We start from the raw sequence: 17,572 nt of genomic DNA on the forward strand, positions 1-17,572 counted from the left end.
GTAGACCGGCAGTGGAGTCCTGCACGGGAGGGAAGGCCCTTGGACAAAGGACGGTTCTCAAGGGTGTCTGAGATGACAGGCAGGACTGAAAGCCCTCGGGGCTGGCGTGTGGCTCTGCTGAGCAGGGAAAGGCGAAGGCACAAGTGAGTGTCTCCCTGTCTCGCGGCTCCTGCCCACACTCGTGATCTCCTCTCCAGCCCTACCTGCTGCGGTATCGGGACCACCAACACTCACCGAGAAGCCTCAGCGGCCCAGATCACTCGGGCCTCCACCTGGGTCCCTTGTAATTCGTTCTTCACGGCTGGAAACGCACTCCAGACGTAGTGCCCGGTGGCCGGCCGCACACAGAAGGAATATCACAGTCCTCGCGAGGACCTCAGGGCCCACCTGAACTGTGCTGCCACGCGGCACGTCGTCCCTCCCGCCTGGTGGCAGCCGGGAACCGGCTCTCCAGACCTCACAGCCTCCGGCCCTTTGTTTCCACGTGAATGAGGCTGCCGGACCTTTCTGCTCTGCTCCTGTGCCTGCCGGAACACCCCAGCTCCACACTGGCACCCGGCTCTGCGCTTTGTAACATTTGTGGAATGAAAACCCGCGTGTTGGGGGGGTCTGGGTGGCTCGGTCATTAAACGTCTGCCTTTGGCTCAGGTCATGATCCCGGGGTCCTGGAATCAAGCCCCGCATCGGGCTCTCTGCTCAGCAGGGAGCCTGCTTCTCCCTCTGCCTCTGCCTGCTGCTCCCCTGCGCATGCTTCCTGGCTCTCTCTCTGTTAAAGGAACAACTAAAATCTTTTAAAAAACGAGGAGCAGAGAAAAGCTGCATCTTGTAGGCGAGCATGCTTGCTGGGGCAGAGACGACACAAGAGCCCTCGTGAGCTGGAGAGACGGACTGGACAGTCATCAGGTGCACGGAGCCCAGGGAGGTGAACCTGGGCTTCCTGTTGAGACCAGGACTTGGCCTTGGCCTGTCTCTCCCAACTCCTGGCTCCTTCCTACCCAAAATAAAGGGTGATGAGCTTCCAAATGAGCTAACAGCAGCAGGAAAAGAGCTCGGACAGCCGCACGGAGTGGCAAGACTCGCGGACGCTCAAACTGTATTTGCAGGATGGAAGGCCCCAGGCCGCTGGCCGCTGGCACCAACAGAGCTCGCCCGAGCCTCTGACTCCCCGAGCGGCTCACAACACACGCACCGGTCCGTCCCGGCACAGGTTCCTCCACATCCGGACCGACCCCCCACCAGCTGGGACGTGCCGGTCTGTGCACCCCAGCCCTCGCTTACGAGTCACACCATGTTCACCTGCTCCTGCTCAGGCGTGTGGCCCCGTTCTGTGCAGCCTCCAGAAACGTGGAGGCGGCAACCCTCACTGCAGACTTGACCCGGGCCCGCGCCCCGGTCTCCACAGCCACCGAGTCTGCCCACAGCCTGTCTGCGGGCGACGAGAAGGCCGGCGGCTCTCGGGAGACGTGCGGTAGCGAGCACGCGGCAGGTCCACACACCGGCGCCGCTTGGGAAGCGCCGACTTCTCACGGACCTGCGCCGTCCCCGGGCTCGCCTGCAGCAGGTGCGGCCGCGGCACCAGAATGTTCTGGAGTGGGCAGGGCTGAGCGCTGCGGCCACAGAGGGCCCCGTCCTTCCAGGAGATCGGAATCCTTACAATTACACTCCCGTTTCATCGGCACTTAAACAACGCCCCAAGCCCACCCGGAATTCTCCTTCCGTTTCCCTCCTGAGCTGTTTCTCTGATATAATTAACGAGAACCCCAGGCACACAGTTCTCTTCCTCGCAGACCAATTTATGACATGGAACCTGATGTGAGCAGAGACGCCAACCCCGAGACCCCGCTCCGGCACTCACGCGATCTCCGCGAAGACACTCATCGGCACCTCCAGGAGACGCGCGACGCTCTCCATCAGCTCCTTCCCCTTCTCTGGACTCAGGGGGCTGTTGAGGAGAGTGGGGGTGGGGGCAGCGTTACCAAATGGAACTCATCAACACTTGAGAAGCCGCGCGTCCCCCCGCGCCCCCCCACGGCGCCTGTGGCATTCCTGTCACATAGTGACCAGGCTCCCGGGGCAGCGGGGATCAGGTGCTTCTTCGGGCATGATGAATCACCTGAATTTCCCAGCTATGAGACAAACAATACGGTGCAAATGGAATTGTTAGAAGCGTAATGGGCCCGTGATGCAGCGACGGCTCAGCTCAGCCTTCAATAAAAAACAGAATAAGGAGGTGGGCGGGGAGGGCCGCCGGGAAGGGGGGAGAAAAGATGGGGACGGAGGGAAAGCAGATGCTGAAAATCGAGTTTCAGGATGGGCGTCGAATGCACAAAGGGAAAGGGTTTTTAAATGGGTTTGTTTCTAAAATGAGTGCCGTGCGGGGGAGAGAGAGGTGAGTGGGACCCGTCAGAAGGTCAGCGCGGAGCCCAGATCTGCAGCAACCCCCTGGGAGGGCCGCGGTGCTCAGGAGCGATGAGCCCGAGGCCCGCGGGGGGACGGCCCCGCAGTCTCTGTGCAGACCCGAGTTCCAGGGACAAGTCCCAAGTCGCAGCACACAGCTGCGTACGCCACGCCTCCCCTTTCGGGGAACATTCCGGTTTGTCGTCATCGTCACACACAACCTGGGTGCGGCCGCCACCGTCCTCCCAGCGGGTGTGGGAGGGGTCGAGCTCGGTGCAGCCGCAGACCGGGCCTGCCTCCCTGGGCCTGCGCGCCAGCCGTACCCGGGCAGCAAAGCCACGTGTGGCTGTGGATTCAACCGGGTCGCCCAAGCGCCACGTGTTCAAGACCCAAAGCCAGAACCTCAGAATGTGAGCTCATGGGCAGAGAGGCCACTGTGGACCATCATGCTACGATGAGATCACGAGGGGGATGAGATCCTAATCCAGTGTCGCGGAGTCCTCAGAGGAGGACACGCACGGCCTGAGTTGGGAAGGGTCCAGGGTCACTGCGGCTCCAAGAACCACTGGGGTACAGGGTGCGAGGAGCCGACCAGGCCCCAGCAACCGGGCCCTGGGAAGGAGGGGACAGGAGGGGCCTGTGGGCTTGGGAGAAGTGACGGGTGTGTGATGGCCCCAGGAGGTGCCCCGGGAGCCTGCGAGACAGAGACGCTACGGGAAGGAAAAGTCGGGACTTCTCCTGTGGACACACCCTAACGGACGGAGCCTGCACGGAGCACCCGAGCTGGGGGGAGCTGGACGGCGGCCGCAGGGAACGGCCGCAGCAGGAGTCCCTGAGACAGAACCCTCAAGGAGGAGCCGGGGACCCTTGGGGGCCCCAGGAAGAGACGGAGACATGGGCTGGGGTCAGGAGCTGCTGGCCTGCCCTGCCACCCTCCCGGGGTGGGGAGGGACACTCCCCACAGTGGGATGGACACTCCCGTCCTCCAAGGAGAGGCTGGTCATGAGCCCCGGCACCTAGCCACCCCCACCGCCTTCTCTCAATGGGGACAGGACCGGACTTCTGCCTGGGGACGCTGGTTTCTGCAGGAGGCTATTTACCCACAGCCCGACCTGCTCCCCTCACCCCACGGGCTTGTTCTAGATCTCCTGCCAACCCGCGGGGTGCTGTTCTGCCCTAAGTGAGAAAGGAGAGACCTGGTGCAGGTCTGTGATCAGAGCCTCTGCCCCTCCATCTGCTGCCCAGGGAAGAGCAAGATCCCCAGGGTCAGGACCCTTCCAAGAAGGACAGACAAGTCCTCCAAGCCTCCTAACACAGGGGCTTTCCACATCACACTGGAAAATTAGAAGATATCTTCAGGTGAACGTGGGCACGTGGTGTGGAAGTATACCCTTTGACCACGTCGTCTGACCCAACTTAGAAACCCTGTGGCCATCACGCAGAGCTCACACTCATGGCACCCAGGAGGTCAGACACCGACAGGGGAAGGGGTCCACCCGGAACATTTGTGTCTTCATCATTTCTCCCTGCCTGTCCACTCAGAACTGCAGGCTGCAGCCCGCCCTTCCTCGGCTGGCCCAGAGCCCCAAGGAGGCCTGCATGCAAACAAAGTCTGTGGGGACCTTGAGCCACACTGGGGAAAGGCCACGGTGGGGTGTGCAGACTCAGGAACAGGAGGGCAGCGATGCCAGAAAGGTGTGTTCCTGACAAGTCAGATCTGGAGAGAGAACCAGAGCCGCACCAAGCCCTGGTCTGTGACGTGGGCCCCAGGCTCACGGCAGTGCTTGGAGGCTGCTGGCGAGGCCCTCGTGGTACAGCTCTGGTGCCCCTGCTCACCGTGACCCCCGGGGGCCAATACTCCAGGAGCCAGGCTCCCCCAGACCCCGTGCAGGGCGGGTGGACCAGCAGCGTCTGCAGAAGCGAATGCTGAGCTGTGACGAGGCCTACAGCGTACCAGGGCCGCCCTGACATACGGAGCCCACATCCCCTGGGCCAGACCCCAGCCTCCTCGGGCCAGCGGAGCCCGTTGCCTGTGCTCACCGACCGCCACGGCACCCACTCGGAGCCTCCCTACCGACTTCCCAGGCCAGGCCGATGAACGCGGCCCAGTGAGGCCTGGACGTGGGAGCCCGGCCGCCCCCGCCAGCGCCAGCAGCATCCCAGGCGGCAGGCTCCTGGCGCGGGGGGGCCCGGGCTGCGTCCCCGGCACGACACCTCCCTGCGCTTGGACACGAGCCAGTGTGATGCAGGGTTGGCGGCACAAACGTGCGAAGACACAGGAAATTTTCAAATCGTCGAACGCGGGAAATCATTGGAATGTACGTTATCGAAGGAGCCCCACCTGGCTGGCAAGAGACGCCGTGTAAATCAAGGGAGCGGGTACAAAGCCTCGAAACCCAACCGGCTCCCCAGCCCCGACTCCGTGTGACCACCAGCTGCGTCCAGCCGTCGGCAGCACCTCTCCGCCCGGGGCTGCCGGGGGCATCGGCTCCGGGCTCCTCCCCAAGCCCTCAAGAACATGGCCCTCTTCACCCATCTCTCAAGGGAGGGGCCGGCTGTGCACCTTTCACTGGCTTCTCAAGGTCGTCTTCCGTGTGAGTTCATAATCAAGAAACACTACTTGCCCTTGAACCAGGAGGACCTTCCTTTCCCGCTCATTCCCACCGCCTATTCCCCAAGAAGGGGCCTATTTCGCACCCAGGGTGCAGCCTGCCGTGGGCGCCGGGGAGGGCAGGGGCCCGAGAGGTGGCGTCGAGGGAAGGCCCACAGGTGCTGCCTTGATGAGCGCCCGAGAGCGAAGAGGCCTGAGGTGCTGCATTTGGGGTGCCACCCCCCCGTCAGCAACAGAGATGCGTGAGGTCGTGCTCGGGTCACTCACGGGAGCCGGGGGGGACACCACAGCGAGAGCCCAGAGCCGGACTGGCTCAGCCCACGCAGACACGAGCAGGTACATCCGGTCTCTCCAAGGTGGGACCAAGGAAGCCACCTCCTCCCGGTCGGAGGACTCGTGCGGTGAATATGACTCACAGAGCCACAGACTCAGACCAGCAGAACCCCAGGAAGCGGGACAGAGCGCGCATGTCTAACCCACCAGACGGTAGCCCCCCCGGAGAGGAAGCCAAGAGCCACTGGGCTGCTTTCCCGTGAGGAGAGGAGCCAGCAGCGTCCACCTGGGGCTGAGCAAGCAAACACGCCTGATGGAACAGCTCAAGGGGCCGCCCGGAGAGAGCCTGTCCTTGCATGGGGGTCCCAGGGCACTGGGCAGACACTCTGGAAATGCACTTGGGTCCTGACCCCAGCAACAGGTGACTGCCCGCACTCCACTTACCCCTTTCCCACCCCAGCCTTGAATGTCTCCGTGTGACCCCAGAGCGTCCCTGCAAATCCTCGGGACGGAAGTGAAGCAAGATCCCTTTCCACATCTGAGCACGGTCAGACCACCAGGCCTCAGCCCTGCGCCCCCCCCCCCCGAAACTAGATCGGGTGAGACAGGAGGGCACGCATGTGGCCGGGAGAGGGGCTTCATCTCAAGGGCCCAGAGTGCAGTGACGGTTGAATCCAGGAAAACGGGCCACCGGGTGACAGCACTTGGAGAGGAGTAGGAGACAGGAAGCTCCGTCTGAAGCACCTGCCGTGACGGTGGCCCCCGCGGCCCGCCAGCTCGCCGTCCTGCTCCCTCGTGACATGCCGCCCACGTGAGGGTCGGCAGGCCAGGCTGGATGGTCGGAGCCTGTCGTCCCTTAGGACCTGCCTGGCCTGCAAATGTGTCTGTGTCCTGCGGGGACACTGCCAGTGGGAGATGCGCAGGGACCTCCCCGCGACCGTGGGGCCACGACACGGATGGCCTGTGCCCCGGAACAGACTCGGGAGCCGGAGTCCTGGAGGTGCCCGACGTGGCCTGGGAGAGGAGGCTCCGGGGACACCGAGGGCTCCCTGGGTCTGCGCACACACCAACTCTGGCGTGCACGCGCACGCACGCAGACGCAAGAGCTTCCGGGCGCGCACACACCCGCGTGTGCTTGAGGGAAGAGAGCAGGTGCACATTCCTGCGCAGACCAGCTCGCTGAGAGGAACGCAGGCCCGGGACCCGTGACGGCTGCGGCGAGGACGTGCGCTCCGGGACCGACACCATGGGGGCCTGCCTGCGCCGTGACGCCCCCTCCTCCCGGGGACCCTCGGCTCCAGCCGGCCCAGCCACCCCCCTTCTACGCCCCACAACCACGGTGCCAGGAAGCACTTCCTCCCGTTGTGCGGACCACAGGCCGGGCCTCCCCCATTCTCACCAGCCGGCCCGTGAGGCTCCCTCCTTTTCCTAAAACTCCCTGTGCTTTGAGGCAGAAGCCCTCAGGCCACCCCCTGCTACAGAAGGTCTCTTCACTACTTCACAGGCTTTAACCCTATCCCAGGCTCCACGGCAGACTCAGTGACGGCGCAAACACATCTTCCCCTTTGTACCTGCAGAGCCCACTGCCCCGCGCTGAACAAACCCGCTTCCCGACCATGGCTGCTACCAGATTCCAAGATCCTGTGCTTGAGCCTGTTTTAGACCAAAGGGTGACCTCGAGGCTTTCTCGTTAGTCCTGGCTCCACCTGAGCCTCCGGAGTGTCTCCTGACCCTGCATCCGTTCAGCCTGTAACGCTTGTATCCGTAATGACATTATTTATAATGGCCTTAAGATGACCGTGGAATCCCCAGAATATGCGTGACCTCGCCTGCCCCCGCAAGGAGAGCCCTGACCACACCAGCTGCCTGGCGAGCGCCCCAGCCCGTCCCGCGGCCACCGCAGCTGGCTGTCCGGGCGGCAGCGTGGAGCAGAGGTGCCTCCCGACAGCGGCAGACCTGGTCAGCAGTCAGACCGGTAAGATGGTACCGATGTGCTCAAAGCGAGCAGCCACTTCTATCTCATTTCTACAACGCATGGCCATCATCTGTCATTTCATGCTCTGAACTTCCTTAGAGAGCAGTGGAGTTCATCTCAAAAATCAATGGACGGATATGGCACACGCAATTGCATCTGTGGGGCTGTGACAGCTGTCCCCTTGATTGCCTGGACGCCTGGCGCTGCCGTGGCGGGAGGGACACAGGTGTGCCCGTGGCTCAGTCCCACCGCCTGCCTCGACACCTAGTGGCCAAGAGGCTTCACCAAAGCTCCGGGCCACCTGCTCTCACGCGTTTTCACGCTGAGGCTCTGCAAAATGTGACTCCGTCTATGGAACCGCTGTGAAGTCAGGGGCCCCTCGGAACCCACTGGAGAAAGTCCAAAGCACTCACACACTCGCTCGGCGGGCGCTCACAGGACAAGCGACCGTACCCACTTTCCACAATGTGCAGCTTTCCAAGGCTGCACACAGCCATGCGGACTTTCACGGTGCCCTGAAGTCCTCATGGGAATGACGAGAGATGAACAGGTAGGAAACCAGTTGTTAGCTGGCGACGGAGCTGTGGAGAGCCACCCCGACCAGAGAGGACTGGCAGTAACCCACGCGTGAGAAATGCTGGCGGCCGCGGAAGCCCTTGAAGTTCCCCCTTGCTCCCTCAGCTCGCCAGGAGCGGAGCGCACACACGGCGGCCTCACGGAATGCTCACCACGAACCGGGGAGGAAGGTGCTGTCGCGAACCTCATTTTAAGGGACTGGAAACTGAGATTAGAGAAAATATTCAAGCCCCAGGACAAGCCTTCAGTAAGTCCCAAAACCTAAACATTCCTCGTCTGTGAGAGTGTAACGCGGGCTTCCAGACTGTGGGGCAGGCCCGGGTAGCGGCTGTGTCCTGCCCTGGGTTTTACCCTAACTAAGCTGAGGCGTGTCTGCACCCACCACTCCTCCAGGCCGTGTTTTTGCCATAGGGCTCCTGTCTCTTCCTCAGGGGCCCACGTGGTCCTGCCGACCAGACACCCACGGCCAGGACACCAGGTTCAAGAGCTGACCGTTTGTGATTCTCTGGTTTCATTTTCTGATTTTGGATATTTTGTTATTCATTCGAAAATTCACCAAAGGTAGGGCACTCAGTGATTTATGGATTGCAAAACAGTATCAGTCAAATCTAATACATACTTTTTTGATGAGATATTTCAAACCAATGAATAAAATGAGGTTCTCATGGGATTCCTCAATCATCTTAGCTGTCCCCATATACTGTTTTTTTAACAAATAATGATATTTATTCTATTTAAATAATCTTATGAACAAGTTATACTTTTGTTAACCCCAGGAATTCTCCCCAGTGCAGAGAAAAGACATTTCTGATGAGGGGAAAGGAGAGAGGAGCTGCCACGATTCAAATCCCAACTTTGATTCAGAATCCCTGTTCTCTCCTGCACGGAAATACAACCCAGTTTTCTGCAGAACGAGAGAGTGAGCTCATGGTACTGTGTGCAACCAAACTGATTCTTCCGACTGCTGAGGCCACAGGCTTCTGGAGCCCATGCAAACTCATCTGGATTTCCCAGCAACCCTGAATTACACTGGCTACTAAAGCTGTTGACAGCCACCAACTTTTCACAGGTAAGAAATCAATGGGTGAAAAACTGCTATATGCCAACAACTTCAAGGTGAGACTATACTTCACACTGTAAGTGTATTTATTTCTCTAAATTTTTGGGAAAAATATTTGCCAACAGCTTAATACAAATCTAAGTACACAATGTCTTAGAGTTAGTTTTACGGAAAGTGTGTTGACATCAAAAAGATAAAATAAGGAAGACGATACAAAAATGTAAAGCATTCGTACACATTCAAAGTTATCAGCTTGAAACAGGCTGTTCCAAACATATGGTAACATATGGTACCCCACGTAAGCCTAACGGTAACCACAAAGCAAAAACCTATAATGCATACACACAAGTGAAAGAGAAAGAAAGGTAGGCACACCACCATGGAAAATCATCAAATCACAGAGGAGGAAAGAAAGGGAAAGGAGCAAAGGAATTGCCAAACGGCCAGAAAATGATTTGCTAAATGGGAAAATGAAGCCCATACTTACCAGTAATTACTTTAAATGTAAATGGACTAAAATCTCCAATCACAAGGCGCAGGTGGCTGAATGGATAGGATAAAACCCCAACAAAGCCCAGCTCCATGAAGCCTACAAGAGGCTCACTTCAGCACTGAGGACACCAACAGACTTAAAATGAAGTGATGGATAGAGTCCACAAAAAGGGAAACCAGAGGAGAGCAGAGGTAGAAACCTTACGTTAGACAAAGTAGACTTTAAGCCTAAGATTGTTAATGAGAGAAAAAAAATTATTATACAATAATGAAGAAGTCAGTTCCTCAAGAAGATACTTTTGTAGATATGTATGCATCCAACGTCGCAGCCCCTGAATACATAAACAAGTGTCTGAGGGGACGAGAGGCAGTACAGTAATAGCAGGGACCAGGAGGACCCAACAGGCACGTGAAGGATTTCCCACCCAGCAGCAGCAGGACATAGGTTTTTCTCAAGTGCACGTGGAACATTCTCCAGGATGGATCACATGACAGGCCACATGCAAGTCTTAACCAATTTAAGAAGTCTGAGGTCATATCATGCATCTTTTCTGATCACAATGGCATGAAACCAGAAATCAATTACGAGAAGAAAGCTGGAACATTCACAGATATATGGAGATTAAATGATATACTCCTGAACAACCAGTGGGTCAAAGAAGAAATAAAAAATACCTGAGACAAGTGAAACTGGCAACGTAACACACCAAAGTGTGTGGGATGCAGAGCAGAGCTCTAAGAGGAAGGCTCTCGGTGATGGCTGCCCACATTGAGGAAAAGGAAAGGCCTTGAATGACTAGTCTGACTTTACAGCTCAAGAAACTAGAAAAAGAGGCATAAAGGAAGGCCAAAGTCAGCAGAAGGAAGGAAATAATAAAGATCAGAACAGAAATAGATGAAACAGAGACTGAAATCGAAGACAATAGAAAAGATAAATGAAGCTAAGAACTGGGTTTTTTGGTTTGTTTTTTTGAAAACATGAATAAAATAAATAAACCTTTGGCTAGGCTTACCAAGGAAAAGAAGAACTCAAATAAATAAAATCGGAAATGAAGTATTTCTGATGCCACAGAACTACAACAGGTCATAAAAACAGCCACGAACAATTACACGCTGTCAAACCAACTACCGAGAAGGAAGAGTAAGTTCCTGGAAACACCCACCCACCGAGCTTGAACTGTGAGGAACGGCAAAGTCGGAAGACGCGGACAAGCACAGAGACGGGACCAGTGAACAGACGCCTCCCAGGAAAGCAAACCCAGTAGCAGAAGGCTCCGCAGATGAGTTCTACCAACCACCCTGAGAAGAATCAGCACCAACCCTTCTCAAACCCTTCCAAGACTCGGAAGCGGAGGGAACACTTCCCAGCTCCTCTTACAAGGCCGGCGTCGTCCTGACGCCAGACGGGGATGCCGCAAGACAAGAAAGCTACAGGACAACTTCCCTGATGAAACAGAGACGCAAAATCCATAAATAAAATACGAGCCAAACAAATTCAACGCGACATTAAGAGGATCACACACCACGATCAAGTGGGATTTATCCCAACGCTGCAAGGCTGGTTCCCCATCCGTGGAGCAATCCGTGCGCCGCGCCACATTCACACGGCGCAGGATAACAACCTTGATCACAGGAAAAGCACATGATGAGGCTCAACATCCACTCATGGTAAAAAGTCCACAGAGTGCGCAGAGAGGGAACGGCAGGGCAGCCCACTGGAACTTGCCGGAAGCCCCATGGGTAGAACAGTCCGGAACTGTAGTGACTGTCCAGGCCAGTTGATAGCCCAGATGACATTCTGCAGGTCAGCCTCACAGAGCAGAGACAGCAGGGGGGGTCACAGAGCTGAGGAAACGGCTCACTGACTGGCACACCTGCTGACCGGTGTCCGTCCCGTCACTGTACACACCTTCCATCGTCCCTTCTCCACTCAGCAGCAGAGAGAGTTCAGAGAGTGGGACCCCGGCCACACCACTTGTGCCTGCTTGTCCCCTAATGGTGTCCCATGTCTGCTAGGGGCAAGGACCCCGATGCTTGCTGGGCCCTGAGGCCTCACCAGCCTCTCCCACGCTGACTGCCCCCAGCCTCCCCCGGCCTTATTTCAGCTCCTCAAATGTCCGTGCTCCTCCTGAGCAAGGCCCCGCGCAAACACGGTTCTCTTTGGAACGTGATTTCCTTTCCACCCACCAGCCCACTACAGAGCTCAAAGTAACGGCCGCAAAGTTGATCTGAAGCTTCCAAGGGACGTCTGCACCACCAGAATCCAGGAGGCTGGGCTGGAATTCAGTAGCCTGTGGCCAGCTCTTCTAGTAAGACCTTCTTTCTTTCCATGTCCCCGTCCCAAGTAGCCAGGATTCCCCAGCTGCGCTGTCAGGGCACGACCTGTCCCCATTCTCCCCTTTCCTTCTGCCTTCACTCGTCATCCGCAGGGACTTCCGTTTCGACAGTCTAGCCAGTCTCTTCTTCTCACACTTTTCTTTGTTCCTACTCCGTCCCTTGTAGCATGTAGCAGTGATATTTAAACGGCTTAACTCAGACAGACTTAATTGGAGATCGACTTACAAAGCAGATGACACTCTTCAAAAATCAGTTGCCATGGGCAGGCTCTGGAGGTCCCTGGAGAGCTCTGCTCTGGACTTTTCTCCCGAAGAGGAAAAGCAAAGCTTCCCAACAACTACAGAGGTCCGACACCAAACCGGGCTGGCAGCCACGACGACGGAGATGTACGGACGTGAGGGACACGGAAGGAGAGGGAGCAGACGCATGGGCACAGACGGAGACGGAGAGCGCACGGCAGAAACCAACAGACAGGCGTGAAGGCTGAGCGCGGCTCAGGGCAGATACAGGTGTGGACACGGAGACACAGGTGCGCATGTCGTGCAGACGGACGCGCGTGGTGAGCGAGCACACGCTCCTAGTGGGTGAGGTGCAGAGGCGGGTGCACCGGCGCTGACCCAGCGGTGACACGGCACAGACACGTGAACACTGCTGCGATGGACGCAGGCGGACACAGACCCCGGCAGACGAGCAAACGCACCGCAGAGGCACAGGCAGACACGTCGAGGCCGGTGTAGACGCACGGATGCTGATGGAGACAGAGCCGGCACGGACATGGGAGACCGTGTACATGGGGAGGCACCTGTGCATGGGGAGAGGCAGGCGTAGACACAGACGTAGAGACGGGCACGGATGGTGACCCCTGGCTGCCCTCAGAGGTCGCTGTGGCCCGCCGGGTCCCACCACTGTCAGAGTCTTCTGGGACCCTCGTGCGTCTCAGGGGTCCAGGCTGAGCTGCCGAAGTGACCCGCACAGCAAGCGTGCATGGGGCAGGCGGTGTTAGAAGCCCAGGCGCCGGCCTCGGTCCGATGTGCGGGGCTGTTCAACACCCCCTTTTCCTCCCTGCCCGGCCCCCACCAATTTCACCCTTGTCACAACAGAGAGCACCAAATGCAGGCAAGGGGGCTCACCACCGTCCGGCACCACAGAAGAGCCCCTCCCTGGCTGGCTTCGTCTCTCCCGGCATCTGCCCACTGGCTGGACGTGGCCACGCCTGCTCATCAAGGAGGCCCCGGAAGGGTCTTTGAGGCCCCCACGTCCGCTCTACCAGGTGTTTTCCACGCTGTCCACCACCAGAGTTAGAGATCAGACAAGGAGGAAATTTCCTCGAACCCCACCGGTAACAGACATCACAATCCAACCCCTCACTCGAAACCCAACTGATGACAGAAGGGGGCCTGCCGAGTCAGGCATCGAAGGCCGGCAGCCAGCGCTGGGTGTGCCTTGTGTGGGTCCCCAGACGACATCACGAACGCAGCCCTGGTGTGCGACGGCGGAGCTGATGCAGGCTCGACTCCGGGTGCCGCTCGGGTGCTGCGAGAAAGGAGGACCCTTGCATTTCACAACACGGTCCCGAGACAGCGCAGCTTCCGAAAGCGGCAGGAGAGGTGGGAGCCGGTTGGGGGTGGATGGGCCAAGGCTGGGCCTGGCCACTACCTTGTACCTGCTCCAAACCAGCCGCTGCCTCATGGAGAAGATGACACAGAACCACCAGGGAAGCCCGTTGGACCAGGAACCTGGGGACAAGCCGGCTGTGAGCTCAAGGCCTCGGGGACATGGGGGGCTTAACTCAGACAGGGGCCTGGGCACCAGGAGGACTTCATACCGGTGCTTCCTTCTGGGGGCAACGGTGCCCTCGACACCGATGTGGTAGGAGCCGTGTTGTCAGAACTTCTGAAAACTGCGACAATCGGACCCTCAAACTGCCTGGGAACAACGTTCACTTCAAGCATATCCAGGTTCTTAGAATTCACCAAAAGCCGCTTCGTGGCGCTCCTTCAACTCGCTGATTCGTGACGGTCCCAGAACCCGCCTCCCTTGCTCTCAGGTCCTGGACGTCCTCTGGCAGCCCTGGAAGTGGGGGGCCAAGGACCTGAGCAGGCCTCCTGTGAGGAGCGTCCATCTCGTGCGGGAGGGAGTGTGACCCTGCGACCTCAGTGGTTTCGCGGTGGCCAAAGAGAAGGCTTAGGAAGGAGGGGTAGGGCTGCACTTTCGAGGGGCCCTGACTCAGCCTGGGGCAGCGGGGACTCCCCACAGCCGGGGAGGAGGAGTTCCCAGTGCGCGTGGGGCGGCACTCCCGAGTGGGATGAACACCCCCGAGGCCGTGACAGCCCCGCGCGTGGCAGGAGCCGGAAGGAGTGGGCGGGGCAGGGCACCAGCCTGCGGGGGCAGGGAGAGGGCGAGTCCGCAGAGCCCACAGCTGGGGCCTCCACCCCAAGGGCAATGAAACCGCCAGGTCTGCAGAGAAGAGTGAGGTGATGGAGAAGTCTGCTGGGGCTCCGCATGCGTAACAGACCGGGAAAGAGCGGAGGGTACAGGGCCTCCGGCGAGAGAGGTCCCAGCAGCTACCCGCACGGTCGACTGCCACGAGCAGGACGGGGGCAGCCGTGAGGACTGGCCAGGTCGGAAGGGCTCCCAGCTGGAGGAGGCGGGGAAGGTGGTCTGGTCTGGTTTGCCCCCAGGCATGAGTCCTGCAGGAGGAAGCGTGGTCCTGGGGCCCCCCGAGACGGCAAAGCCGCCGGCAGAGCTCCAGGCCTCCTTCCCATACCCAAGGTGATGGGCGGCGGGGAGGCGGCCCCGGAGAGCAGGCAGGTCGGCGTCGTGGAGGACGACGCCTTGGGAGAATGGAGTGGCCTCAGGCCACCGCCGCAGCCGCTGGACGGGGCAGGTCGCTGGCTTCGAGCAGCGCCGGGCAGAGCTCCGGGAGGGAGGGCGGGTGGCCAGGAGCTGCCGAGTCGGGGGGGATGGAATTTTGTGGCTCCCAGGAGGAGGCAGTGAGCGGGCAGTCAGGAGGGGACGTTTACAGGAAAAGCCTCGTTCGGGTCATGATGCTCCGAGAGTCTGAGCTCACGGGCTCGGAGACCCACTCGGTGAACGCTGTTTGCGCTCCCTCCGGCAGAGCAGGGCCTTGCGGCTCCGGGAGTCTGGCCGCGCCGAGCCGCGTGTCCCTCGTCTGCAAACAACGCGCACGTGAAACTCACGGGGCGCGACTTCCATGGGGGCCGTCGGGGCGGATCCGGAATCTCCTTCCTTCTTCGGGGCCCACGGGGCAGGGCCTTGCGAGTACGAGCCGAGGTCCCAGGCAGGGGCGCCCGCGGACCGGCCGGAGCTTGGCGGCGGCTGGGGCCACGCTTCACCATTCCCGTCACGGACAAGCCCCACGGCTCCCAGCTCTGTGGGCGGGACTTCAGATTTGGAAATTCGTGGTTTTCCTTCGTCTTCTGGGCCACACGAGCAGCTGTGGCTCTTCCCTCACTGGCTGTGGCCCCACACCTGACTCTCAGACGACAAAGAACCCCCACACCGCACGGTGTCTCTTGACACACGCGGAGGAGATGAGAGGTCGCAGCGACTTGTGGGGAAGACCCCCAGGAGACGGCAGCTGCGCTGACAGAAGTTCGACCGCGTCATCCAAGACATGGTCTGAGAGTCGGACAGAGTAACCCTGCAGACGCCACCACCACAGACCGTCCGCGAGCCCGCTGGGATTCCTTTGCTCCCACAAGGGAGGGAAAACCGGCAATGACTCGGGCCCTGCTCCGGCCCCGCGTCCCCGTCCGTCTTCCCGGCGACCAGCATGGGCCCCGCGGCCCCGGCGCAGCTCTGAGGGGCTCCGCGGGCAGCCAGGGGTCTGTGTGCAGGTGGGGGAGGATGACGGGACTGTCCCTGTGGCTCAGCGGTGACGCTTCCCTCCCAGCACGCTGACCCCCGGGGAACAGCATGTCACTCCTGAGCATGTGGCTTTGTTCGTTTTCAAGTTCGTGATGGGAAAAGCAGTCTCCCCGCCCCAGCGGCTCTGAAAGCACCTGGTTCTGGCTTCGGAGACCCGACTGGGACAGACGAGTGTGACAGAAGGGACGGTCGTCTGTCCACGCATGAGGCTTCCCTTTGCTCACGCACGACCCCCGGGAGCCGGAGCACCTTCAGAAGACGGACAGCCGAAACTTCTTCCAGACTTGGATTCCCCAAACCCTAACGGCGCGCCAGTGAGGAGACGGCAGGACCACGCCTGCCGTGCAGGACCCTCCCTTGACAGCCGTCGGGCTGAGTCCCCATGAGGGCCGTGCCTGGGAGCGGCGGCCACGCCGAGCTGCCCGTGACTCAGGCTGTGATACAGGAGACACATCGGTCGGTCAGCAGAGACCCGTCTGTGACATCACTGGTGGGCACGTCCCAGGCAAGAGCTTTACGGGAAAAAAACACTGGAGAAAACTTAGGGCCAACCGGTCCGTCTCAGAACACAGAGGCCGCGGGAGGCCCACTCTCTTTGCCGCGTGTCCCCCCCGGCCCTGGCGAGGGCTCGGTGCCCTGGAAGCTTCTCCCTTGACTCCCATTCCCGGTTCCCACGGCTCCGTTCCCAGCTCCCAGGCCAACGTCACCCGCACCTGCTCTGTCGCAGGGACCACTCTTCCGCTGCCCTTGGGAGGCCCCCCGAGAGGGGAGCGAGCCGCCCGGCGGCCGCTGGTGTGCAGCACCCTGCCCCCGACAGCCCGGGCTGCGGCCACCTTTGCCCCTCTAGGGCCGAGAGCACAGGGCACCAGAGCTTTGGCACAGAAACTGGCTTTCCAGGGCCTCCGTGTGGGATGGTGGGGCTCTCAACGGCCTACGCACAAGCTGCCCACGGCCCGCGGGGACAGTGGCCTCCCCGTCTCCCACATCGGCCTGGAGCCCCTCTTCTCCCCCTTCTCATCATGCGCACATCCTTCTCCAGGAAGACACCCCAAACGCAAGGGCGTCCGTCGGAGGCGCCTGGAGAGCCCCGGCTCTTCCGCATTTCTTCGTCGGACGTAAGATGCAGTTTCTCCTTTGCCAAAATGCAAATGGCTCCCTTGGATTCAAATTCCCCTTCCTGGGCTGTCTCTCCTGAACCCAAAACACTTCTAAAATCGCCCTTGGGGGACAGGGACGGCCGTCCTGACCTGCAGCCAGCCTCGGAGGGTCCATGCGGGGCTGAAAGGGGGGAGTGTAAACGGAGCCCGAGGCAGTGCCTGTCCGTCTGCGCGAGACAGATGCGTGCATAGCTGAGGCCCATGGGGAGGATGTGTGTCAGCGAGCAGACCACACAGGGCACAGGTCCCACTGCTTCCCCTTCTTAGGGGACAAGCAGGGACACAGATGGTTTTTTTAAAGAATGGCACCGAATTCTTGCCAATAGCTGATCTGCTAAGGCTGAAGCTGAGATCTGGTGAAGACTTGCCCTAGAGAATCCCAAGCTCCCGCTGAATCTGACAGCAGGGGGAAACCTCAACCGCTCTCTACAGAGGAAGGAGGCCTCGTCTCGTGGCGACCAAGATAAGAATTACCGACACAAAGCTCTATCATCTGTATTGTGTGTCTTTCATCCAGTTCAGGCAGCAGAAGAGAAAGGGAAATGAGCCACAGTAATGATCTTTTTCCTCCGACCCATGCTTGTAGCAAATATTCGAGTCCCAAAGTTCTGGCCCGGGAGAACACTACAGGAAAATAAACTCTGAAGGCAAAGAGAAGTCCAACCCCAACAGGAGCCTCATTTTCTCCCGGAAAGTCAGCGGAAATGCCCGATAGGACAGGCCTCTCCCCCAACCTTGTCATTTCCCTCCAAGAGTCACCGCAATGTGGAGGATGTCCCATGGACCGTCCTGCTCTAAAGGCG

At 59.4% G+C, this 17,572-nt stretch overlaps 1 protein-coding gene across 1 annotated transcript in view; it reads right to left on the reverse strand.

Annotated features, from left to right (window-relative positions):
* Positions 1-17,572, reverse strand: part of PTPRN2 (protein tyrosine phosphatase receptor type N2) — a 514,367-nt gene that overhangs the window by 380,165 nt on the left and 116,630 nt on the right. The window contains exon 18 of the mRNA XM_044247045.1: positions 1,856-1,942. Within this exon, the coding sequence (XP_044102980.1) occupies positions 1,856-1,942 (87 nt within the window). The remainder of the gene's footprint in view (positions 1-1,855; positions 1,943-17,572) is intronic.

Source organism: Neovison vison, chromosome 4 (assembly GCF_020171115.1).
Source record: "Neovison vison isolate M4711 chromosome 4, ASM_NN_V1, whole genome shotgun sequence".
In the NCBI taxonomy this organism is placed as follows: domain Eukaryota; kingdom Metazoa; phylum Chordata; class Mammalia; order Carnivora; family Mustelidae; genus Neogale; species Neogale vison.